Genomic DNA, 27340 nt, shown 5'->3' on the forward strand with positions numbered 1-27340 from the left:
TAGTAATTTTTCTCCACACTTTTTTTGTACAGCGTTCTATTTAGCACTTTAAGCAAACATGTTATTCAGTTGTAAACAAACGGCAAAAGACTGACAGCAACAGAAATTCCCTCCTAGAATTTCACTTGCTAGCTCTGTGGACAACATGCAAGAAGTATCTGCATGTGCATATTTTGCATGTGCTGCCATGAGAGGTGGTAGCACCACAATTTTGTCACCAGACTCCACCATGTCCACCAGATCTGGTAAGTCAGCTGTGCGGGCAGGAGGTGGGTGGGAAGGGGAAGGACTGGGGGATGAAACTGGGTGAGTAGGGGAGGAATGGGGAAGGGAGGATGCGGGAGAGGTGGATCCAGCAACAGTGTCATGCGCCGGGTCCTATCCCCTCCATTCTAAAGCTCCCCATTGCTTTTCTGTCCTTGAAAATGTACACACAAAAGTGGTGGTGTATGTCTGTGGAAACCCACAGGCGGCCCCAGGGCTTATTGGGAGTTAAGTATAAGTATACTTCCTGTTTGCCCTTGGGTTGCACCACCACTGCTGGATGCAGCACCTTTTAGGCACAGCTGCTTTGGGGGGGGGGGGAGGATAGAATTGGGCCCTTATACACTTACCCTCCTTGGCCTGTCACAGGTGTTATCTTCACGTGCTGTTGAATACTGTCTCCTGATTTCCTCAATGCATAATAAACTCCTTGCCATTCCTAGACAAGTAAAGTGGAAGCAATCAGGAAAGAAGATAAAGGAAACTTTCTGACTGCTCAAGGGAGTGACCCAAATGATGAGAATTAAATGGAAGGTTCCTCTCTTCAGCCCCTGCACGTTTAATTTTTGACTTGGTATCTTGGTGTGGCAGGGAGATTGAAAAGCTCCACCGCATCTCCACCTCCACCGCTTGCATCCTGAGCCTGCTGAATGACTTCAGCAACACAGAATGCAGAAGTAATTGGAAGTGACATCATCACATCACTGCCAATTATTTCCTGGTTGGCACAGCCTGGGGTCATGGCTCCCCATGGCTGCCTAAAGATGGACCACCCTAGTCTAACCCATCACTTCTTATTCCTGTTCTTGCTTCTTCTGCCGCTCTGTCCCCGTCTTCCTTTTCTAATTTAAGAAGTAGGAGTAGCACAGGCTAATACATCACAAGGTAAATGGGGGGGGGCAGCATTTGGTGCACCACTTCAGGTGCCACACAGTCTTGGGCTAATCTTCCTCTATGCAAGAAAAAACCTGTTCTCTCCTAAGTAGTAAAGTTTTAGCTATGCAGACTTCAAGAGTCAACTATAACCCAGAGAAAGCAAGGCCAGAAATATCCTCCATCTTTCCTATAAAGAATCAAAAGCCTATCCTCCCAATCCAGTGGGAGACTTACAGAAGCAGATCAATCTGCTGTTGTAAGTTGCCTTACAATGGTGCAAACATTGCACCACCACTGCGTGCTATGGAGTCACCAGTATAAATGGCTGGATGCTCCATGCGTGTGCCAGAACTGCCAGATGCTCCACCAGTGCAGGTCAAGTGGCAGAGGAAGCGGTTCAGGGAAGGATAAGGTTAGGAGTGGGCCAAATGGGGGCTGTTCAAGGAAAGAATGGATTTTGGTGGCAGTCATATATGCCGGATCCTATACTCCTTTCCCAGCCTATACCTGAGGTTCCTTGATGCTGCCAAATCACTGGCATTGTTCTGAGGAGATCCATTGGTGATCAGGTGGCCTACCAGGAGGTAAGTAGAATATTTTTATTTTTTAATGTTTTGCAGGCTGGCTGGTTGCCCTCCCTTCACAGCATGTGCTCTGTCAGCAGCACTGCCTATTAGGGACTGGAAGGGAATAGGATTGAGCTACTCGTTACCCACATTCTTCAACAGGGCAAAAGCTAAAATGGGATCCTGGCCTCTTATAATTCAGCAAGGGGGAAACTGAGGGGAAATATGTCTTATTCCAGACGAAACTCATAAGGATGCAGATGGAGTTAGCTCACATCACCTACTTTTCCTCTTTTGATACACATGTTGATTGTGTCCAGTAGGTCTGCACGGTTTTTGTCACTTTTTGGAAGCTCAGTAAGTTCCTTTCCTATTAGCTCTCCCTTTTGATAGCCCATCATCCGTTCAAAGGCTGGGTTAACATACTGCAAAACAATGAAACCACATGAACAACTGAGAAAAACTTGTCTCTTAAAGTGTATGCTATGTTCAGTATCCAACAAGTACATCTTCATGCTCACCTCCATTTTATAATTCCTTCCCCACAATTAACTAGGAAAGGAAAATTAGAAAAACCCAACAGAGACCACAGGGACCAGTGGCATCTTAAGTTGTGATAGGTATATGCTTAAAAATAAAACATGTACCTATTGCATACCTGAATGACATGGTCTTCACTAGTTATTTCTATAGCTTCATGACAGTGTTCTAGTGCTGTAAACACTGAATTGCAAGCCCTGTGATAAGTAACAAATGACATTGTTAATATCTGTAAGTATACAGGACATTTTGGGGCACATTAACTTTGCATGTTATTTCCATCAAAACTTTTCTTTAAGGCAGTGGTTCTTAAACTGTGCACCCAGTGGCTCCTTCTACTGGCTCTCGCAGGCACTACCATCTTGGATCGTGTAAGATCTTGCAAGAGTTGGGTGCTGCCATCTCACATTGCTTGAGATTTTGTGTAATCCAGGATGGAGGCATCCAGTGGAGACAGAATACACACACACACACACACACACACACACACACTAAAGTGAAAGGTAAAAAGAACCCTGAATGGGTCAAAGAAGTAGAAGCAAGAAGCCAAGAATCCTTATGTGTGCACATTGTGGTGTGGGGAGAAGATAGTTGAGTTCTAGGGAAAGTACACACACACACACACACACACACACACACACACACACACACACCCATATCGCTTCATATAGGGAGATTTATGTAATATGTATGCATAGGGTGGCCAGGGTGACTCCAAAAGCAGACGGAAGACTAGCTTGAAGAAAAATGGCTGTGGTGTGAGGGGAGCATTTGCAAGGAAGAATCAGTAGGCAAGGAAAGGATTAAACAAGCTTTCCTGTCACCTACAAACTCTCTCCTGTAGGCACTCCCTGAGACATTCTATCACAACAAATACCATTTGGGGAGCACATGTTTGTGGAGACAACATCTAGTTTTGCCCTGAGATGCTAATTCAGTACAAAACATTGTATTTAATGGAACACATTCTGCTTAGGAAAAACTACAGTCCAACACAAGAATGGAGGAAGTCACTTGGAAGAAAGTGAAAGGTAAAAAGAACCCTGAATGGGTCAAAGGAGTAGAAGCAAGAAGCCAAGAATCCTTATGGGTGCACATTGTGGTGTGGGGAGAAGATAGTTGAGTTCTAGATTGTGCCCCCCACAAAAACCTTATTCATGGAGGGTGGTCAATTATTTACCCGTGTTCTCCAAATCCTAGCACTAGGCTTATGTCAGCAATGATAGCCCTAGAATTCCAGCTCCAAATTTCTGAAAACCTACTGTATGAGTAAAGCTTCCATTTATACACGAGCCTGAAGCCAATACACAACCACTGCAGATGAAATAATACAGTATCACATGAATACAGTATCATGAGCACTGATACTCATGAAGGAGAGTATCCATGAAGAAGATTCACAATGTTTGCATATATTTTTACATACCGTAGTTTGAACTGCGATCGCACTTCACTGAGTTCTATCTGAATCAGTTCATTGTAACAAGCAATGACGCTGCTATTTTCAAAGAATCTCTAGGGAGAAAAACAACCCAAAAAAAAAAAAAGAACCATGAAATTGGCTTGAGCCACATTCACAGTAAACACATGAAACTGCCTTACACTGAGCCACATTCCATGTAGCCCAGCATTCCCATGAATTGCTATTCATGGGAACTGTGGGTTAGATGACCATCTGATCAGAGTAGACTGTCAGATGTCAAACTCAGTATAAGGCAGGAATTATGAAACTGACATTGCCAATTTTTTTAAGAAAAAGAGGAGGAGGCTTTGTGGAGCACACTCCTGTTCTGTATTTTCTTTCAGCAAAATTCTGTATCCGTGGAGTGGTTTGCACCAATGGATAACAAGGGACGACTGTATATAATTTTTTATATGCTGCGCATGCTGATCTCATCTTACTTGGACAGAAGCCCCAACAATATTAATAGTATTAATACTAATAGTGGATGTGTTTTGAATCAAAGGATTGGTCTCAGGGTGTTCTTTCTATGTGGACGAAATGCAGCCCAGGAGGTAATCATTGAGGCTTCTGCTTTCCTTTCAGTATTATGTAAAAGTCTATTCTTTGGTATTTCTGTAGCTTGAGAACAATACCAACTAGGAAGAGTTACAATACACACTAAGGACGGCAAGGAAACATTTAATGGGATTCTGTCTGAACAAGCTGACTGTCATCAATACTAAACTGATGGTTGGACTGCAAATATGTAAGAGAGAAAAAGCAGAAAACAGAGTTGGGATAACAGGTTGCTGGACTAAGTTTATGGAAGATGGAGATGTGAATCAGCACTGAGAATGACTGTTACGGATGTTTGGTATAACACAATTATTTTAAAAACACAACACATTTTTCCTGGCATCTGCCACAGGAAATCATGTCCAGGCTTGCAGAAATGCATTTGCCAGTATCCCTTCAACTGCTGAAATTCTGGCCAGCAAGGTGTTAGTCTCCATTAGGTTTTCCTCAATCTGTTTATCCCTCCTTCTGTGCGCAGTTAAAATGTGGGGGCGCTGAGACAGTCACACAGCTAACATGTGACATAAATATACGCCTGACAAAATGAACAATTAATCACTGAGAGAAAATAACTTCTGAAAATTGATGAATTGGTTGTTAACAGCTTAAAGGAAGTCAGAATAATGTCTATGTACCCTGTTGAAACCTGCATGGAGAAGAGGGAGGAGAGAAGATTCTTCTTGACCAGGAGACCTACAGCAAAGCACAACAAATTGTTGCCTAAGAGACATGAAACATTTGAATTCCTCTGTGCAATAGAAATACTCAAACATAATGAATAAGAAAATATAAAATATATACTTACGTACTTACTTCCATTTGCCAATTAATATCAGGGTTGCAAGTGCTTTAAATTAATTTGCCATGTATTGTGCTTGGCAACGTTTAAAAAAAATCCAGGTTATATTGGTAAAAGTTCATACCATTTAGAAGTCCACAAAACTTTTCTGCACCACCAGTGCATACTGGCTGCATACTTACCTGGGAGTAAGCCCCAATGACTAAAATGGGACTGATGTCTGAATAGGCATTAACAGGATTGAGGTCAAAGTGTCGCAGTTGCATTTTGGCCTTTGCACAATACTCCTGCACACCACATCCTTTGTGTAAGGAGTTTTTGACATTGATTGCATTCACAAGCAATCATCACAAGCAAGCAAAATGCACAAGCAATGCATTTACAAGCAAACAAACCCACAAGCATGGAAATTTCATCCACATTCTAAAACTGTCATCTTCTGACTATATAATCATCCCTATTAAGTTCACAATAGATTTCTATTCATTTAACATTTGAACATTATAGTATGGTGCTAATCAAGTTGGAAGCTTTGCTACCATTACAGCATTTTGTGAAAACTGACATTTAGACTGCAAACAAAATTCTACAGCACAGTGGAACTTATCCACCGAATTTCCCATTAATAACAGTTTTCTAGATATTAAGTTCAACATTTGCTGTGGTGCCCATTCACTGGCTAACCATTATCTACATAAAGAAAAATGTTATCAGGAAAACATACTTTTCAAGATACTCACATTTGTGGAAAAACAGCTAGTATTATAGTATGTTTGGCAGGTTTTGTAGCACGAATTGACCTGTAGCACAAATAAGGAAATTCCATATCATATTTGATTAAACCAGTGTTTCTCAAACTGTGGGTCGGGACCCACTAGGTGGGTCATGAGCCAATTTCAGGTGGGTCCCCATTCATTTCAATATATATTTTTTAATATATCAGACTTGATGCTATCATGGTATGTGACTGCATTTGGGGAAATGTTACAGACCTGTACTTTGAACAAGCTTTGAACATGTTTATTTCTACAATGATAGTAAATGGGATTTACTCCTGGGTAAGTGTGAGTAGGATTGCAGCCTAGGATTGTTAAAAATGTTCCTGCGTGATGATGTCACTTCCGGTCATGACATCACTCCCAGTGGGTCACGACAGATTTTCCTTCTAAAAAGTGGGTCCTGGTGCTAAATGTGTGAGAACCACTGGATTAAACAATTCCCAGCAACAAACATTAACAGGCCGAACACCATATCTAACATACAGTTATGATCCTGTGTGCATGGGGAAGAACCACATAAGCAGCTATACACAGAAGTACCCATATAGCCACAACTGCATTTATTGTTTTCTTGTTACTGAGGAAACAAGCTACTTTTTCAGCAAAGCAGTGTCTTGTCTCTTCAGCAGTGAGAACTACTGTGGGAGAAAACAAGAAATGAAAATAAGGTTATGTACTCGTATGTGGTTCTTTCCTGAGCCATGCACTTATAGCATGTCTTTGGATCCTGCCCCATTAAAATGGAAGCTAGAAAAAGGTAGCTGATAGAATCTGCAATATCTACAAACTGAGATCAAAGAAAGAACAATCAGTTTCACTCAGGCTTATGCATAAACTTGATGTGGACAGATTTCTTTTATGAATGACTTTGGAGGAAACCATTTAACTGCTCTACCATGAAAAGAACTGCAGTGTGCATCTGCATGACCCTATACTTTGTCTAAACAGAGAACTGAATCTGAGTTGCCTATTACCTTTTTATTCTTGGCAGGCAAAGCAAAATATAATACAGGGGACTCTTTCCTGCTTGGCAAACCCACATTTATGCCTTTTATTTGATTATGGGATAAGTACTCACTGATGTGATAAAACTGTGCTTGCACTGTACCACCACAGACTGCAAGGGGGTTTGCAGACTGTGGGGGTTCACATAACTTAGGGCGCAATTCTAACCACTCATGTCAGTGCTTTCCAGCAATGTAGCTCTGAGGTAAGGGAACAAACATTAACTTACTTTGAGGAGGCCTCCGTGAGTGACAACCAACTGCAGGATGCAGCACACGTCCCATTGGCACCACAATGCCAGTGTTGGAAAGCACTGACATAAGGAGTTAGGATTGCGCCCTTAGTCCTCTTCCTATTTTAAAATAAATCCCTTCAACAGAAAACTAAAGAAGGGTTCTAATCTAGGCTTTTCCATGACATTTAGGCTCCTCTGCCTAGGTGGGTTTGGAGGAGCATTCAGTCATGCGAACCTCTGCAGAATTGTACAGCCCAGATGCAGGTTTACAAAAGTTAGTAAGAACCAAGCAATGGCCATGGCGTTCAGTTCTGGTCACCACATCTCAAAAAAGATATAGTAGAACTGGAAAAGGTGCAGAAGAGAGTGACCAAAATGATTACTGGGCTGAGGTACCTCTCTTATGAGGTAAGACTACAGAGTTGGGGCTCTTCTTTGTAGAAAGAAGGTGTGGGGGGACATGATTGAGACCTATAAAATTATGCATAGGATGGATAGAAGGATGTTCTTTTCCCTCTCACAAACACCAAAACCAGGGGACATCCACTTAAATTTAGTCAGAAAAGACAAGCAAATATTTATTTAACTAGTGTGTAATTAATCTGTGGAACTCCTTGTCACAGGATGTGGTGATGGCACTTGGCCTAGATGTCTTTAAAAGGGGATTGGACAGATTTCTGGAGGAAAAGTCCATCACAATTTACAAGCAAGATGGGTATATGCATGCAACCTCCTACTTTTAGAAGTAGGCTACTTCAGAATGCCAGATGCAAGGGAGTGGTAACAGGACACGGGTATCTTATTGTCCTTTGTACTCCCGGAGGCATCTGGTGGGCCACTGTAGAATGTAGGAAGCTGGCCTAGATGGCCTTTGGCCTGATCTAGCGAGACTCTTCTTATGTTCTTGTGTACACAACAATTTTCCTATACTGCAAGGTTCATGTGAAACAGAAGAACAATTAATTACCTACAGATGGCTTCTGCATCAAAGTATCTGGAGTTTCTATGATCTATAACAATTATTTCATGATGTTTATCAAGAAAGCATTCAAGTGCTGACTCTGGTGTCCAAGCGATGTTACACCTATATCCAGCTCGATCACAAGCCCTCCAGAACCCATCACTTTGGTTGTCTTCCTTTGCAAAGATCAGTAACACCTGTAAAAACACAGAAGACAAGCTAACATTATGTTCGGGGTAAAACCTTATACAGGTCCAACCTTTTTATACAGTGATTTTTTATCCACAGATTAGAATCAACACTGATGGCCGCTACAGATAAGAAGGAACCTGAGGATCCCTGGAGAAGGGGGGAAAAGTACCTTTACAATCCCAGTTCTAAATACAGTTTTTCTAGGGAGTCCGTTAGAACTGCTATTTTGCAGCTCACTGTGAGAAAAATGACAATGGAATGCAGAAGTGATTAATCACCAGACTTGAGCCAGGGTGAACAGAGGCGGTGGGGGGGGGGTCACTTTTCTCAGAGCAAGTCACAAAATAGCAGTTCTAATTGACAGCCTGACTGACTCCTGTTTTGTTTTAACTGCTTTTATTTAATGCGATTTTTGGTATCTGCAGTAAGTCCCAGAACCAAACCCCAGCAGATACTGAGGTCCCACCTGTACTGCAAATGCTAACTCAGTAATGGTTAGAATCTCCTGCAAGACTAAAATACTACTACTGAGATTAAAAAGAATACATGGTTTTGTTGGAATAGATATTAATTACAACTGCTATAGAACCATTAACCTGAAAAGAAAAAAACTAAGCAGAGAAGGTTTGGGGAACAAATCTTCATTCCTAGACATCTGCTATGTTTATCAAATACATACAGAGCTAGATTAAATCCAAATTGACATTTAATATTTGCATTCAGTATCTCTCTTAAAGGATGTTCAGAGCAGAAAATGACTTACAGCCCAATCCTACTTTCATTTCTAGCATTTTTAAAGAATTCTGTAGGTTCCTTCAAAAATTGAAAAAAGAGATCCCCTACATCTTTCTTTGACTCCTTCACCACAAGAGCACTGCTTTCTGATGTCTGAATTACAGACTTATGCTGTGAACCACAGTTTTTAATGAGAGCTCTTTAGCAAAGAAAAGTATTTGTCAGCTCTATAACATTCATTAGCCGTTTTCAAATTATACAGGCAGCAGCACAGGTCACCTAACTGTTCTGTTCTGCAATTTACACAAATTAATCATAGCAATCCATCACCGTGTCAAACCATGTTGCAGATTAATTTTTTAAAAAACCCACATGCAACACATTTGCTTTAGAGTAAATATTGTCATACAAAGAAAAGATTCTGAGCTTCTAAGGTTTGACGAGAATTGTTCCAACTAGCCAGAAAGAACTCCTGTATGTTAAATATTTCAAAGTTCTGCTTAGTTTGTATGAATAGATTGTCCTGCTGGTTTCACTGAGACATCCTGTGTAGGGAAGACAAGGAAGATTTGTTCTAAAATGTATGAGCCAGCAGTCTCGGCAGTGTAGAGCAATGGTGTGACCATACAAAACTCAACGCACGTAGCCCAGGAGTTTGGCAAGGTGACCCTGGTTTTGTGTTATCAGAAGCTATCTGAAGTGCTGACTTCTCAACAATAAGCAGCATGATAATTAATTCAGCTGTTCGACACACTGCATATATCAGCATGTGACTAATCCAGCTATTTAAAAAAAACCACAACTAGGTGCTTGTGGCTATATATAATTAATGCGTTTCAAAGTTCTGATTCAGGACGGTGCAGGCATAAGTAACAAGGAGTTCATGGAGACTTTTGTTGACTTTTGCTACTTTGTGGTGACATAACTCACCAGAACATTAGTCTATACAGGCTAACAGAGGACCTAAGAAGTAGTTCTTTATGCTCTAACTGTGGAATTCCTCTAAAAAGAGTTGGCCATTGGTTGAAACCCTATGCATTTCAAAATCAAGAGACCCAGTTGTCTTGAAGGGATGGGCAACAGCTCAAAAGCTCTTTGTTCCTTTATCTTTTTCCAGATACAGATATATCTGGTAACCATATGCCTTGTAATACTACAGCCTTAGAAGAGTGGGAGGATCTTCATAAGGAGATGCTAGATATTTGCAAGACACTGCAAGAATATGGGATGAAATGATTGTGTATCATGTATTTTTATTGTGTGTGTGTGTGTGTGTGTGTGTGTGAAGGTTAAATGACGCTGCTATGGGTTCTGAGCCAAAAACCATGGTGTACAAATAAAAAAAAATTAGAATATCCATGTAGGACAGGTCATTCTTTGGCTTTTAGTCTGGATAACTAGAAGAGCAAGCTCCTTGTTTATAAAAAACATGCCTCTGGTCAATGCTAAGACTGAAAACAGGAATTAGCACAGTACACATTTTCACCAATACAAACGTGAACGGCAGAGTATTGGTCAAGTGATGCAATTGGATTGGTGAGTTTATTTTTCTAGAGCAGTGCAAACTATTTCAGAACTCGAATTTTAAACAGCTCCTTGAAAGTCACAGTTCAAACGGTGTTATGCTATTATTAGTCCACCATCATAATAATGCCCATGCTTAAAATGTAGAGGTCTCATCCCTTCATTCCAAAATCTGCATAGACAGATACATATTTTACTGGAGATGAAGAATTTTCAGAAGGTAGTTGAACTTTAACATTGAATTTAATAGTTATTGCTAAAATGATACAAAGTCCTACCTGAATAGTATCTTGTGTCAGTCTCATGGGTCCAATTTCTACATCAGTAGTTGAAGCCTGCTAAATGAGAGCAGAGAATAAGCCATTTTTCAGTGTCAGGTTAACATTTTGATAAGAGATTGAAGTAACCAAATAGAAGAGAAACTCATGTCCTCTCTGCTTCACAAACATACAACTAGCAACCAAGAACTCAGGATCAGGCTGCCCAAGAGGAAGGGTGAAGCAGATGAGCAAGTGGTGGTTTGGGGGGACATGGTGGGGGGCCCTATACGTGCCTGCTGCCTCTCCTAGCCACTTGCTCAATCGCTTGGCCAGTCTCAGGCTGGAGAGTGGCGTTTGTAGGTGGAGTTTGAAATGATACTCCTGTGGATATTGGGACACACCTTTATATATGTTCATCCCCATCAATAGGAGGAGCAATCACCTATTCAGTTCCTAGTGGCTTGGGAGTTGCTCTATCCTCCTCTGATAGACTTCTCATTAGTTTGTTTCCTGTCTTGTTGTTTTATGTCTTCCTGACAAAGCAGCCACAACCAGTTGCTTCCCTTGCACTTATTTCACAGTCCATATATCTACTTTGTGTAACTCTAGCTCTATGATTTTTTTCACAGCTCTGCTAGGAGCCCGGAGATCTAGAGCCAGACCTGCTGATGTCAGTGTGGTGAGATACTGGCCACTTTTCTTTTCCTATGGAGTAGGAGTTCCATAGACCTGGCATAGCACGTCCTTTAAGAAACAGCTCCCAAGCAAACACAGCCAGGATGAAATGACCCACAGCATGACTCCTGATGCACCGTATACCTCAGCAATGCTCCTTGAATGGAATCAACCATATATTATACAACGTTATTTATTCATGTATTCATTCCAGTATTTTATTTCCTACTTCATTAGCCCAACACAGGCTTTCAAAGCAGGCTACAGCATAAGCTCAATGCAGAAAATTTCCATGGGACTTAACTGCACTTGATCAACACTGTCAACAATATATAGCAAAGCATTTACAGTCACTACAGCTCACTAGAACAGAACTTCAAAGGGTTGTGACTGTGCTACACATAGTAATGATACACAAATAATTAAATATTACGACCAATTTTTATACTGGTTTTTGACCACTGTTTTAAATTAGTATTACTTTGTCTGCTTTTTCCCTTAAAGGCAGAGTTCACTTCATTGTAAAACAAATAAATAAATGTACACTGACAGATTCAGAAACAAGGACCCCATAAAATCACACCAAATTAAAAAAAAATCATGCTTTTAAAGACGTTATTTCTTTTTCTAATAATAGGCATTGAAATATTACAGTTCAAACAAAGAAAATATTGATCTCTAGCCCTGGAGCAGAAGTTGCTTCTGAGCCCAATCACAAATTCGGGTGTGGGCTGTAGCTCAGCGAAACTGCATTAGCAGAAGGTCCCAGGTTTAATCCCCAGAATCTCAAGATACAGCACAGAAAAATTCCTGTCTAAAAACATGGAGAGCCAGTATTGACAAAATTGAGCTAGACGGAACAATGGTTTGACTTGGTAGAAGGCAACTCAGTAGCACAGCTACATGAGGGTGACATGCTAAGTATTAAATTGTCCCTCCTACTTGCTGCGTTGCCACTGCTGCCTAGAATGGCTTCAACTTGCACTTATTTCGGTGAGTGGGATGGGGAGCTTACAAGGTGCATTGCAGCGCCTGCAATACTTAACACGCTACCCCCTTTAGCTAAACTACTGAGGCAACTTCCTGTATTTCTAACTTGAATAGGATAGCAGGAATAGTTTCTTGATGGGGGACCATTTGGAGTCATATATGAGCCACTCTGAGCTCCAAGAAGAATGAGCATGAGCTTCAGGGGTGCCCTGACAGCAGCAGAACGGTGTATTCAAACATGGATGTGAGCCTGCCATTCTAAAACAAAGGTAGTGCGGGACAGTCCAATCCAGATTAAATTCCCACGAGACGATGTAGCAGCACCAGCATGTGCTGCATTCTGCAGGGGAATCTTGGCTGCTGGAGGTCTCCTTGGGGTAAAGGGACATTTGTCCCTTACAGCAGTTGCAAAGGATCAACTTGGACCTGCACGAGCTGACAGGAGAGTCAGAACACACAAAAGGAAATCTTTTTTTACCCAGTAAATAATCTGTGGAACTCCTTGCCACAAGATGTGGTGATAGCACCTGGCCTAGATTTTTTTAAAGGGGGATTGGATAGATTTATGGAGGAAAAATCTATCATAAGTTACGTGTCTTGACAACTGTATGCAACCTCCAGGTTTTAGAGGTAGCTTATCTCAGAATGACAGATGGAAGGAGGTGGCAACAGGATATGGGTGTCTTGTTGTTTCAAGTGCTCTCTGAGGCATCTTGTAGGGCCACAGTGGGATGCAGGAAGCTGGCCTAGATGGGCCTTGGCCTGATCCGGCAGGGCTCTTCTATTTTTATCTATCCAAATATTAAAAACCTTGCTTTAAAAAAGGGGAGGGGATCGGGAACAGGCAAAGAACATTTACATTAAATTGCTGGCAATTTAACACAAAATCCCAAAATAGCAAGCTAATTTCTGTAAGACAGCTCTAATGGAACTGATGTGTTCGCTTTCTACGTCTGGCATGAAACGACAGGAGAAAGAACACAGCTTTGAATTAAAGGGCATTGTATTCAGTTCAAAAGGGAGGTAAAACTTACTAGAAATGCATTATCATAATAGCATTTTACAGTGAAAAAACTAATTTGTATAATGAAGATTTATTTTCCAAGTTTAGCAACCATTTAAAATAGTTTCAGGAAAGATAAGAGGGAATTAAATAAAATTATACTTCTTTGATACCTACCTATATCTATTAAAACTTGATATTTATATAATGCTGTTTCTTCAAAATGTTGGAGAGAGGCATGAGAAAATATTTTCAAATGAAGTGGGAATTTCATATTAATAACAGGTTCTGGAAACAAATTTTTGATGAAATAAAATTATGCAGTGTAGTTTTGGGGCAACCACTAACAGCACAAACTTAACTTGTGTTTGAGCAGGTGCAGCCGTCCCTATACCAGCTCAGAGTGTCACAAATGTCACAAATGTGCCATAAGGCACATTTGCAGTTAGTTGTGAGCCAGTTGGGCTTAGCAGCCCTGAATTAAAAAACCAACATCCTATAAACAATATTTGTTTATGGGCCAATCCTATGCAGGGCCTACAGCATTGGTCTTGTGATCTTCTGCCGCAAGTCCTACTAGGGCAGCACGAAAGGCTCAGGAGCCGCCAATGCAAATGCCCAGGGGGTCTATCAACAGATTTTGGATGCCAGGTATGTTGGCAGCAGGAGTAATTGGAGGGCAGTTCAGGGGAGGGGCAGGACAGGGAGCAGAGTGGGCAAAGGAAGGCATGGGGGCTGGAGGGGATGGATCTCAGTGGAACTTACTAGCACATGCCAAGATCCAATCCCTGTTTTCCTATCTGACATGCACTCTGAGTCTCCCCAGACTTCTGCTAGCCAAGTAGATGGTGGAGGTTCAATGAGACTCAGGTGGGTTATGAAGTGGTTCTGACCCAAGCCTTCTGGTTCCCCAACACCACGATAAGCATGCAGTGCTAACTCTGGAAGCAGAACTGCATAGCATAAATTCATGGGATATATGATTGGACCATTTATTTAACAAACTGAACGAGAGAAGGGTAGAACAGAGGCAAGAGGAGGGTGGAATGGGGGGTAGATCAGACCCAGGCGGGGGCAGAGTTGGTGGTGGAGGCCTCCACCATATCCAAACTTCCTTCCTGGGTCTGGAAACCCTACATGGGGCTTCTCAGACTTAAGCCAGTGGTTTTGCTGGCGCAGATCCAATTAGCCCCATTGGGCAGGCTGGGACTCTACATGGGGTAAAGGAACAAATGGTCCTTTATCTCTAGAAGACCTCCAGCCTGCTCATTTCCAGCACTGAATACAGCGTGGGCCGTATGGCCCCACTGTGCCAGCTAAGGATAGGATTGGGTTGCAAGTTGCATTGAAGTACAAGCCTATGCATGTTTACCAGGCAGGAGGTCTGGTCTAGAGGGTGGAGCCTCTGTTTGCCTGAAGATAATATCCGCAGGTCACCAGTTCGAGGCCACCAGCACCGTGAATGGTGAGACCTTGAAGCAGCTGACAGGCCAAGCCGAGTTATTCCACCTGCTCTTCGGTGTGAGCAAAGAAGCATCTTGGCTGCCCTCCATGTGAGAGATGAAGGAGCTGCTTGTCAGCGTGTGTGGGAGGAAATCAGAGGCCAGAATGTGATACCAGATCAAAAGATCCATCTGAAATGTTGTGGTTCTTGAAAGATAGAACCTTTCAATTGTAAAAATCCCTACGGGGATTTAGAACAGCCTGCCTTTGTAAACTGCCTTGAATAAAGTCTGAGGAGAAATCTGACAACCAAGAAAGGTGGTATATAAATACCTGTATTTATTTATTATTTATTTTACTCAGAAGTAAGTCTCTTTATGTCAGTGGGGCTTACTCCCATGGAACTATGTTTAGGATTGCAGCCTCAGAATGTTAAGTCTCCAAACACTCTAGGTTTTTCTTATTTGTCTGCATCTGAACACTTAAACTAATGGCAAAAGAATCACAATCCCTCTACCTGTGCCCAGGTGCCACCACAACATCAGATCAATTAACTGACCAAATTCATAGCCATAATTACAAATTATAATCAGGTACTATCACCAGCAGGCAAAGGAACGTATTTCATTTTCAGTTCATTTTATAGCTTCCCTTTGATGAAATTCTTGCCTTTGGTAGAACTCTTACTGAAAGAGTATTTGTCTTTTCCCTTCCTGTTAATTTTTAATTGCTTAATCAGAGTTTAGTGCAGCACAGACCATGTACTATTTGTTTTCAAAGCTCTTTTATCATCAGTTGTTGTGCCATACTGAGCCAGTTCTTCCAGAAGCTAGGGAATATTTCTTAATAATTTAAATGTCACATTGCATACAACTGGTCACTCAGCATTGCTTCTCATGAAAAAAGTATTACAGAATGTGATCAAACACAAATATTAAGGCATGATCTAGTAAAAATTAAGCACTATCCAATTTCATCAGATATCAGTGGGAGAGGTTTAAATATTTGTGCTGAATTTTTTCCACTGAAATAAGCATAGTGTAAAAGTTGTGCTTTTACACTATGGCTTAACCTTGGCTGAGTTGTGCTCTAAGGGCACAATCCTATCCTGCACTGGAACAGACAAACCAGGAGGATTGCGCTGTATCCAGCGCAGGATAGCGGCCATAAGCAGCTCAGCCAGAGGTAAGGGGAAACAGGTAAGGGCTGCAGGCCCCAATCGGTCTCCTCAGACTTGCACCACAACTGGAGGTGGCACAAGTCCGAGGAGAGCGGAGCGGCTTGAAGTCGCTCTGTTTTCCCCGGGAACGGGGGTTGGGATCCAGCATAACTGCCGGATTCCAACCCCACCTCCCTGACCACCCACCCCTGGGGCCGCCCACCATCCGCCCTCCCCCCACCCAGGAACGCCTCCCTCCCTCCTCTTCCCCGCCTCCCTCACACCTACCTTTCGTCCTTGCATCAGCTCATCCAAGCCGGCACAGATCCAAGTAGCCCTATTGTGTAGGCTGAGGATTTACCCAGGGTGCAAGTGCCCCTTAACACAAGGAGATCTCCGGCCTGCTTCTTCCCAGCACTGGATACAGCATGGGATGAACAGCCCCACTGTGCCAAAGTTGGTTAGGATTGGGCTGCTCTGACTTGGTTACTGACACTTTGCCCCTCATTCAGCCCTAAGGTTTTATTTGTTTGTTTGTTTTTTATAGTTTTGCCCTGTCTTCTCTCCACATGGACAGCTGAATGTGGCTCACCGTAGGGTCACCCAAGGGTCACCGTAGAATCAAGTAGCCCCATTGCAGGGCTACATGCCTTACCCGGGGGAAGGGGATGAAAGTCCCCTTCTCCTGAGGAGCTGCCGGCACTGCCCGGATAGCACTTAGGATGCTGTTGCTGACATTTTTGACTCTGCGGCAGCCCAAAAGGGCTGTTTTGTTTAGAGGAATTATTACACTGCCCTTATTGGAACTTTAGGATCGCAGGCTGGATAACAAGACGGCATAATGCAGAGAAATTTCCTTTTGCTTAAAAAGGAGACTGAGAGAAAGACAACTTTCAATAAAAGATTATAGTTTTATTACAAAAGCACAAAGGTAAACATAATGCACATGGAGAAATGATAAGTGTATGTTTCTTGGTCCTAATACTTGAATCCAGTGTACCGAGCTTTCATGGTGGTTGCGTGTGAAGAGTATATGGTGCATCCGAGGAAATCAGAAAAAGGAAAGGTTGCAGGGAAGGATTTTAGGGGTCCCTGATCTGCCAAACCCAGTTGCTAACTAAAGATGGGAAGAGAAGGGGAGAAAAAAGGGAGTGGGAAGAAGGGAAAGAGTTTCAGTCACAAGATAGTTACATGTCCTGTAGCAGTTGGGGGGGGGAAGAGTCCTGGGAAGAGGACCCTCTGACACAACACAGATCTGTTGGTCCTTGGAAAGAGAGAGCATGTAAGTGGAAGCCCTCACTTAAAAGGGGTTTGCAGACAGTGCTGAGCTGGAATGTAATTACTACCACACAGCAGGGTGCTTAGAGTGTGTAAAACATTGAAAGGATTAGTTATCAGCAAAATTCAATGGGGTCAATGGCTGGTTTTCTAGCTGGGGGAACTTAAACAATACAATGAATCAGCAACCCAAGAAGGCAGTTCAAGTTTGCATACAGGACTTAAACAGTGATTGGATTAGGAGACACTTTTGCATACAGTTCTTAAACAGTGATTGGGTTAAAACAATACAATGAATACAGTAATGTAGGAGACACTTAAACAATGATTTAAGATGCCAGACTTCCTCCCATAATGTGTGACCATAGGGAGGTGGTGGTTTGTGTAACCATGAGCTTGTGACTTGACCAGAGTTTTGGAAATGTGGCCTGTGTGAGCAGTTTGGCCTGCATGATATTTTAGTCCATAGTAACATAACCAGATATAGAGAGAAAATCTCAACTAAAAGGAAAAAGGGGATTTTCACATAACACGCGCACCGGGTAGCTCCAATTGGGCTGCCCTACTCCTAATTCATCCTTTGCTATCATATAAAGATGCAGAAACTTACACTGACTAAAGAATAATATGTATTTTGGAAAGCTGGATGAGGATTACAGCCAATGCTGAGAATCTAGAACTTCAGTCCTATGCACATTTTCCTGAAAGTTCCATTAAATACAATGAGTAAACACACACATGATTGCACTGTAAAGTTGGCAGACTTTCTGAGATCAATAAACACAGCTCTCTTGAGTGTCAAACACCATTACTATTATTCTGCTGGCAAAATAATAGTCCAAAAAGGCTCACCAGAAGCTCCAATTAATACTAGGCCCTTGATGGAGAGGACTGAATGTGGAAAACTTCTTGTTTCATCACATGGGCTCCAGCTGGAATTAAGTAAAGGTTGTGAACTAGCTTGATGATAGAGGGAGCAACATAAGCACAGAAGCCCCCACAGCAGCCCCATTTCTAACCAGCTCATAAAATAGGTCATGTCCATTAAAAGTGTTTGACCCAATTGGAAAGTCTTCTCCTCTCATTCCCTCGACAGTGAAGGAGAGGGGGAAAGTAAATATGGCATGAAGAGGTGAAATATGGAGACATGAGAAACCACACACATGAGTGTTCCTAAGGGCCATGCCAATGCAAGTCAAACAATCTTTCATCTAATTAAAATAGTACATCAGTGGGGGTGTGCAATCAGGATCAGAATTCAGCAGGGGATACGGCAACAAAGACCCTCCATCCTCTGTTATAGTTTCCTCTTGTTTTGAGTACACACACTCAGCACTATTTAACAGGAAAAACAAAGCCAAACAAACACATTTTTTTCATAATGTCTAGTTTGGTTCTTAGTGTGAAGGGGGAACACCGGGGGGAAAAAAAGGCAATTAAAGAGGGAGATGATTGAGACATAAAATGATGCAGGATGTGGAAAGAGTTGACAGAGTGAAGTTTCTGTCCCTCTTTCAAAAGACTAGAACTAGAGGTCATCTAATGAAATTGGGTGGGAGATTTAGGGTAGACAAAACAAGGTGCTTCTTCACGCAGCACATAATTTATCTGTGATATTTGTTGCCACAAGAAGTTGTTGCCACTAGCTTGAATGCCTTTAAAATGGGATTGGACCAATTCATGGAGGGCAGGTCTAGCAATTGCTACCAGTCATGATAACTTTGCATTGTCTTCAAGTTCAGCAGCAATATGCCTCTGAGTGTAAGTTGCAAGGAAGTAATGGTGGGAAAGTATGTCTTTTTCTCCTGCTTGGGAGCTTCATAGAGGCAGCTGGTGGGTCACTGTGAGAAACAGGATACTGAGCTAATGAGTCTTTGGCCTGATCCAGGAGGGCTTTTCTTATATGCTTATGTTATGATGTTCATTTCAAAACACATAGTAGATTGTCAGCCCAACCCTCTCCCCCCACTGGTGCAGCTGCACCAAAATCAGGTGCACTGTGTCAAGTGGGGGTGGCGTAGCGTGGCTCAGGAGACTTCAGAGGGAAAAGAGGATTTAAACCCCCTTATCCCTGAGCATGCCACCAGCTCTGCAACGGGTCATCACAGACCTGCACTAGTGATTTTGTGCAACCTACACTAGGGAGGCTGCTGGCAGAGGGGATAGGATCCAGCATGCACCATTGTTGTCAGATCCAAAGAGGTAGGGAGCAGTGCATGGGCCAATCACTGGGCTGGCATGTGACACAGGGCACCTGCCCAGTGAGCCACAACCACCTCAAGCCCTTTGATGAATTGCTGGCACCCACCAGTGTGGCCACCAGTATTCCTCCTGCACGTCCTCTTGCCACTTTCCACTAAAGACCTTAGCAGCAGAGAACGGGGGGCTCATGATCACTGAGAGGAGTCCCCCCTCTTTGGAACCCAAGAAGTCACAGAGTGAGGGTGCTGTAGAATCTGGGCACAGAGAGGCCCCTTCCCACCCAGAGTCCTACCCTGAAGCTAGCTGAGGAAATGCACAATTAAGGTGGGTAGAATGTTTCCTATCAGCTAACAAAAAAAACAACCAAAGTTTTTATTGATTAAAACCAAAGTTTTTATTGAACAGTACCAGTAACAGGGAAACATCTGAAAGGGAATGCACAAGCTCAGCAGGGCTGTTGTGGCCATTGCAAGATATCCAACAGACAGTCAAGTAACAGGTGCCAGTGAAACCTGACTGCACCAGTTTGTTCACTGTCTTCCATGGAATTTGCAAAGACATAGTGGTGTGACTGGAATGAGTAGGCCAGCAACCTCACCAGGTAGCAGCTGGGCTCACACTAGTTCACTTCAGGTAGGTAGGCTTCAGGTACATAGGGAGATAGGCTTCCCTTGGAATCTGCATGGTGTCTTCACCTGTGAGACAGATGCCTGTTGGGATCAAGGGGAACCACACAGAGCAGCATCAGTCATGCCTCTTCACTGTCATGAGATCCATACTCGATGCTTGTGAGAGAGACTGGTGCTACCTGAATGCACATGCAGTGGTGCCCTCTTGGGAGCACGAGTATGGCGGCTTGGAACGTTACCTTTCCCCCTTTGGGGGGATGGGGCTACAGTGGAACTCTGCAGAGGACAATTGTTCAAACTCCTGTGGCAATGGTGATGACCTGAAAAACAAAATGGATTCTGATGAGTGTCTGGCCAGCAGTAACAATGGTTGGAGCCCTTGGTATTCACCAAAAGGAAGCTTTAACCATTGCAACTGCTGGCCAAACACTCGGGAACATTTAGGCAACATAGCTGACACGTGATAATCCTGGGGGCTCAGGAAGTGGGAGACAGACATGAGACAGAGATGCAGCATCAGTACATTGTAGCATAGAATTCTGTCCTTCACTTTGCTTACCTATGTGGGGTGCATTGTGGTTGCTTCCCTTGTTGGGGTGGTGAGGTAGCTGTTCCACCTGGATGCCATCTGCATGAGCCTCTTGGGGCAGAATGCCTATAATAAGAACTCTGAGAAGACCAGAGTGATCAAAACGTCTTGCCAAGCATGTTGTAAAGGACAAGAGGCTGTTTGTGCAAAGTGCTCTCTTTGTGCACCAAGTGCTCTTTCACCCATCATCAAAGTTCCCTTTTGAGAGACCGAAGAGGTGTAACTCCATCTTTTAACATGAGATGTAATCTCTGTGGTAGGGCCTTTAGTGGTGTGATTGACTGTTGTCAAATGTAGCCTGTATCCTATGCTCTGCCATAAGAAAGTGAGTAGGGCAGGAGGTGCAATTTTCTCCTGTTTTCCCTTCCCTGTTGTTCCTTATGGGGTTGCTTCTACCCAAGCCAGCTCTATTGAGCCACTTTTCTCTGGTGTCTAGGGCATGTCTGTTGTCTGAAAAGGGCTTAGGATATAGTGTATATTGACCTCTCTTCCCCCCTTCCATCCCATCTCCCACCTTCTCACCACCCCCCTACCATCCCATCTCCTACCTACCTCCCATCTAAAGCCCCAGACACATCCCTGTTTTGGCCTCTCCAATGGTGGAATTGTGCTGGTGTCCTAGTGAGCAGGTGTTTTTTCTGACGTTGCTCTGGTATATGTGATGCGCCTGTTGGCAGATGGGCTTCTATGCTGGCAAGACTGTCATTGTGCCAGTGCACATGGGCATACACTGGTGTATCTCAAGGACAGAACCAGTTCTACAAACCTGACATACAAAATCATCCCATTAGACCATCTAGCTCAGCAGCTCTCCGTAAGTTTTTCCCATGCTGTCTCCAAAGATGCCATGAATTATTGAACCTGGAAGAACTGATTACATTTAAAGCATGTGCTCTGTCCACTGAGCTACAACCCGTCCCTTCTTGACCTTTTGGTGTCCGCAGTGTTCTAAGCCAATAGCTACAGATTGCTAAAGTACTGATGTATTTTTTTGCTTCCTCTCCGCTGTCTCCTGAAAAATAGAAAGTTTCTGGTCCTTAATAACATAAGAAAATCTTCAGAATGTATTTTAGACACATAGCTCTGCAAATCCAGAATACTGGGCAGCATTAGGACACCTTTAGGATTTTTGAAAATCTATCTCAACTATCTCATTTGATAGCAGGCAGGCAGGGCTCTTAGCACAAAAAGGGTAGAATTGCATTACATGCTGTGCTTGGTTTTTCCTGGCTCATTCCTATAATGTGCTCACCCTTCTATGGTTATAACATGACCAACTTCCAGACTGCTCTAAACTATACTCCTATGTATACGAAGTCAGAAAAACCATATTTCTAAAATAGTTACATAACTTCTGCTAGATATGTTCAAAATGAAGATAACAGACTATCATTAAGTTCAAGCAGCAATCCAGAAATCTTACACAATGCTTCTTTCTACACTGTCTTTAAAGCAAAAGAATGCATCTGTAAAGAAAGGACAAAACTGGATCTATGTGGAAAAGTTCTAACAAATTTTGTGATACTAACTAGTAGAGTCCCTTTCATGTCCAAGTTCTAAATCCATGTAGTTAAGCAAACCTATGTTTTATTTCATCCTCACAATAAAAGACAGAATTGAAAAGAAACTAAAACCTACATTGAGGCAAGCTGGCAGAGGTAATCAAACTGCATACATGTTCATGTGCTAATGAATGTATGATGCCAAGATATATCAATGAGAAAGAGTCCAGCATACCCAAAGTAAGCCAACATGTATGTTTGCTCAGAAGCAGCCTTCTGTTCAAGCAGGCCCAGAAAAGCAACTTTGCTCTCTCTTTCTTTCTGAGAGGGTCTGCTTGTGCAACAGGCCACTGTAAGCAACTTAATGCTAAATGTTTACTCATGTTTACTTATGCTGAAACTAATCATTTATGCAAATGCTTGTTCATGCAATGTTATGAGTAAATTAGTTAGGCTTATATATATGATCCCATAAGACAAACAGCAAGATTCATTTCTGCCCTCTCTCAGTTTAAAACAGTTTGAAACAGTTTGAAGTAGGCGAAAGGTACAGTCATATATCATTCCAATTAAAAGTGCTATTTGACAGCTAGCAAATGTTCTTTTGAAGGAATTAGAGAGGACCCCAGCTAAAGGAATATCCAGTTTTAAGGAATGTCCAGGCAAACTGCCAAAGGAACTGATATGTCAAAATGAGTGGCTAATTAGCAAAAGTTGTATTTTGTACAGTTTTAATAGGATGCAATAGGAAAAGCTAAGGTGAATGTTAGAATGCGATTCAACAAGTTTCCCTTTTTAGCCAAATAAACAAAGTATACAATAATGCTTAAAAACATATCAAATGCTAGAAGCCTGAGTGTTTAAGCATTTTACAAATAAACAAAGGCAAATTTAGGGGTATGCTCAGAGGACAGAGAGTGGAAGCTGGTCAGGCAGTCCTGAAGGGTGTTGCTCTTGGCAGCCTGCCAGAATGATGAGTTCAGAATGATCCAGTTGTCAAGAAGTTAATTGAATTGATAAATAGAGCCAGGCTGAACAAAGAATACACCCCCAAAAGCTTGAAAGTCAAACTGGACAAAAGAAGCAATTTGGACATAATTAAACCAGGAAAATAGCTTTAATAATTACTGAAGCTATTCTTTAAAGTACAAGTATGGTATTTTAAGTGAATTTAATAGGTTAATTGTAAGAATAAAAGTTAGTTGGAGTACATTCCAATTCTGTAAGATTCAAAGTCTTGTTTGATGTTTTAACTGAAACATAACTCATAAGGAGATTTGAAAATAATGAGAAGTCAAAGATGCACCTGGCCAGGAAATGAGATAATTAAATAACTTATCTCTTAGTACCACGAAAGAGACATAACTCAAATCATTTTAAGAAAGTCTGAGCTAAGCAGCCATTAATCTAGTCCCTCTAATGAGGACACTTGTAAATCAAGTCCAGCTAACTAACATTGTGTCTCTAAGATAAGAGAAACACCTGCATAATGAGGTAATAAATTGTCTATGAAGTTGTCTAATTGGCCAACATTCTTGAAAGTCCACTGGTCAGCAAAACATTAATGAAGCTTCTAAAAGCTGACAGAAAAAGTTAAGTTTAATTAAAATAAATAGGAAAAGAGTTCTAAAAAGGAAACCTTTATTTAAAAGTTAGTTTCCCTGTACAGAATAAATATATGTTTACTACTATACCTTGTTAACATCTCCTAAAGTACACATATAAGAGAAAACTTAGTTTAAACAATGCTGACACACAGCCCCTATGAAGCCTGGTACTAAGAATGTTAAAAAAATGAAGTCAAGGTCAGGCCAAAAGAAGAATAAGCAGAGACAGGCAAAGACAGTAATAATTGGGTGAACAGTGCCGCCTCTGGACATGTTTTATGCAAATTTCTATTTTTCTTATTGGTCAGCTCAACCTAGCCAACCAAATATCTGTAAAATGAGCTAATTCTGATGTCATAATTTCTAGCAAATGAGAGTGTGAGATTTAGAGACAAAGAGGCCAGAATACTATTTAAACAATGGACACCTATGGGAAGATTGCTTTTTCTCTGGGACACTGAGAGACCACAGCTCTCTGTGTTTCCCATTTTGAACCACCAAGAGAAGCCCATTGCTGGCAATGAATAAAAGCTTGGAAACCACCACAACTTCAGTCTGCTGAGTTTGTTCTTGAACCCTGATTCGCCGTGCAGCAACATAGTGGACAGCTCAATCCTAACCCGTGCTGGAACAGGCAGGCAAGCTGGCCTACCCCATATCCAGTGTGGGCCTGGGGCTGGCTTCGGCACAACCCCAGGCAAGGGGAATAGATTCCCCTTACCCCAGGTAAGCAGCCCGAATGGAGCTACTCAAATCTGCACTATATAAAGAGGTGGCAAAGATCTAAGCAGCCTGGTACTAGGTTGGGCCTCCAGGGAGGGAGGTTAGGCTCCGACCCAAGTGCCGGATCCTGGCACCACCCCCCTCCAGAGTTCAGCCCACCCCCTCCCTCCAATCTCCCCAGACCCCCACACCAGCCTGAATCAGCCGGCACAAACTCACCTGGCCCAGGGCTTGCTCCAGCATGGGGAGGCTGGCATGTGTCCTTGTGCCAGTCTCCCAACTCCTACGTCATTGGAGATGTGCCTTATAGCACGTTTGCGACACTCTTCAGCCAGCACAAGGAACCTGCGCCAGCCAATAGAGCACTTAGGATTGTGCTGGGTCGATGAAAGTCACCTTACGCCAGCCCAGGAGTGTAACAAACGTGCTGTAAGCCTCTTCCTGACTCAATTGGAATGATGTACAGACGTACACCAGCTTATGGAGGTCAGATCCAGCCTCTGCGCTGTTGGGGACGGGTAACTTCGTGCCAGCCGTGTGTGGCCGGCGTGTGGGTCTGGGGTGTGGGGGGGTGCAGGAAGCATTCTGGGGTGGGAGGAGGGGGGGCAGGCAGGCCTGCGGGTGGGCCACAGCCAAGCGGGGTGCGGGGCAAGGATCTGGCACTTGTGCCTATCCCCAGTCCTGGGTGACATGGAGCAGCTCTGGGCTTCTTGGATCTGAGCCACCGCTTTAGCCCCACTGGGGCTGCTGCAGTGTCACCCAGGGTAAGAGGAATGCATTCCCCTTGTCCAGAGCTGAGCCACAGGCAGCCCCAACCCAGCTCTAGATATAGGGTAGGCCAACCGGCCTCCTCGTTCCAGGGCATAGCTAATGAATGTGTAGCAGAGCTCAAAATGATGCCCCAGAAGTTATGCCCCAGAAGTGACATCCTGCTCAGGCTTTTTAAAATGTGCAAATTGGGGAAAAACCTGCCTCTTCCCCCCAGAAGCTCACCACCCACTTGCACTGCTGCCTCCCCCCAGCCAGTGGCACAGCTAAGGCATCTACCTGCTACCTAGGGTCAAGGAAGATTCTGTAACCCCCACACAACAAAATCAAATTTAATTACCGTAGACACTCACATATAGTACATGAAATGTTTGCCTAGTAATCAAGCTCCAATTCTCACTTTGCTTTATCTCAGGCTCAATCAGAGGGCAGAGCCTTTCAACTTTGAACAGTTTCATTTCTTAGCTGAGCTACTGCTCAGCTCAGGCAGGCACCTCATTAGTTGCTATAGTTACTTTCTGGGACATTACAGCCAAAGTTACCCTTTTATTCTCCTTACTTCTGCTGCAGCCTGGTTCTGCTTGGCAAATGCTTGCAAAGCAGGTCTGTTTTTTGAAACACCAGGATAGGACCCTCCTTCCCTATGGAGAGTAACACCCATGGAAGGCAGTGGGTCTACTTCTGAGTAAAAAGGCTTGCAAATATCTCATCTCTCGGCTGTGAATTGAATTGCACACTCTCAGTTATGTGTTATAAGTTGTATGTTGTATGTAGAGCTTCTGGCTTAATACACCAGACACCTTAAAGGTGTCTTTGATTCATGGTTCTCCTCATGTCCACCTTCTAGGTGGATTTGATTCATGGATCTCCTGCAGTGGTTCCCAACCTTTTTCACTTGCATATCCCTTGGCAGCCCATTTCCATAACTGTACCTTTCATATTAACAAAATGTTTGTAATAATGCAAGCCCTCATCTCCTCTCTATGAAAACCCAGACTTAATGTATTCATCACATATTTTCTCTTTTCATCTGTTTGAAGAACAGAAGACTCTGCCTTTGCACTGTTTTGCACCAGAAGTGTGTTGAGAAATTCTGGGTGATCGATCACTTTTCATATTATGTTTCAGCTTTTTTACTGTGCTGGTTTCCGATCACTGGTTCATAGATGAATTGATGACCAAAAACTAGCTGTTGGTGGGGCTTTCACAGCCAACTAGCTACTTCCCTTCCTGCCTTGCTGGTCCTTGCAAGGCATTCCTGCCTTGCAAGGCATTCTGGAGCACAGCCCGCCTTTTTCTGCCTTATTCCATTCTTTTTCAAGTACCCCTAAAGGTCCTGTTGAGTGTCCCTGGGAGTACATGAATACCAGGTTGGGAACCATTGATTTACTGGTATGTTGTTTACAGTGCACTTACTCTGATAGTGTTTACAAAAAGGTGATGAAGACCAGAATTTTAAAAAGAATAAAAATGTATCTTATGATCTTTTACTATGTTTTCAATAAATTAGAGACTACAGTTCTTAGGTAACAATTAGTGGTAGGTTTTTTTTCAGGATCTGGCCTTGGGTAAAATCAGACAAAACTATAATCAGACACCCCCCTAAGTTTAACCCCCAACTTATCCGAGGGCCATAGAAAATTCCATGATTGTTGGCTCAAAACCTGCCCTCGACTTATCTGTGGGGTCGACTTATGGGTGAGTATCTGCGGTAAGTAAATGAGCAGAAAGTTTACCCATTATTGGTTAGAGGCACAGTGCTGGGGTGAAGAGGGATGTTTATTCTCCCCTTGCTAAATATAAGAGGAGCACCCCTTGAAAGCACCTCTCTACCCAGTTAGAAGGGGTAACTGTATTATGATTCATGGAAATGAGAGCTGACACATATTAACACCTTGTTGGTTCAATGCTGTATCATAATAACATCTCATTGGCTCTCAGAACAATCAGTCTCATAGGTCAGTTTTGAGTTAAAGAAATCCACTTTTTGTTCCTTAAGGGAGTTGTGTTTTCATT

The 27340-nt window shown here is 42.7% G+C and overlaps 1 protein-coding gene across 1 annotated transcript in view; it reads right to left on the minus strand.

Annotated features, from left to right (window-relative positions):
* Positions 1-27340, minus strand: part of PDE8B (phosphodiesterase 8B) — a 55583-nt gene that overhangs the window by 18707 nt on the left and 9536 nt on the right. The window contains exons 2-9 of the mRNA XM_066613514.1: positions 10775-10834; positions 8052-8242; positions 5806-5865; positions 4902-4959; positions 3673-3761; positions 2365-2443; positions 1991-2131; positions 615-703 (exon numbers count right to left, since the gene is read on the minus strand). Of these exons, the coding sequence (XP_066469611.1) occupies positions 615-703; positions 1991-2131; positions 2365-2443; positions 3673-3761; positions 4902-4959; positions 5806-5865; positions 8052-8242; positions 10775-10834 (767 nt within the window). The remainder of the gene's footprint in view (positions 1-614; positions 704-1990; positions 2132-2364; positions 2444-3672; positions 3762-4901; positions 4960-5805; positions 5866-8051; positions 8243-10774; positions 10835-27340) is intronic.

The sequence above is a fragment of the Tiliqua scincoides genome, chromosome 2, assembly GCF_035046505.1.
Source record: "Tiliqua scincoides isolate rTilSci1 chromosome 2, rTilSci1.hap2, whole genome shotgun sequence".
NCBI classification, from domain to species: domain Eukaryota; kingdom Metazoa; phylum Chordata; class Lepidosauria; order Squamata; family Scincidae; genus Tiliqua; species Tiliqua scincoides.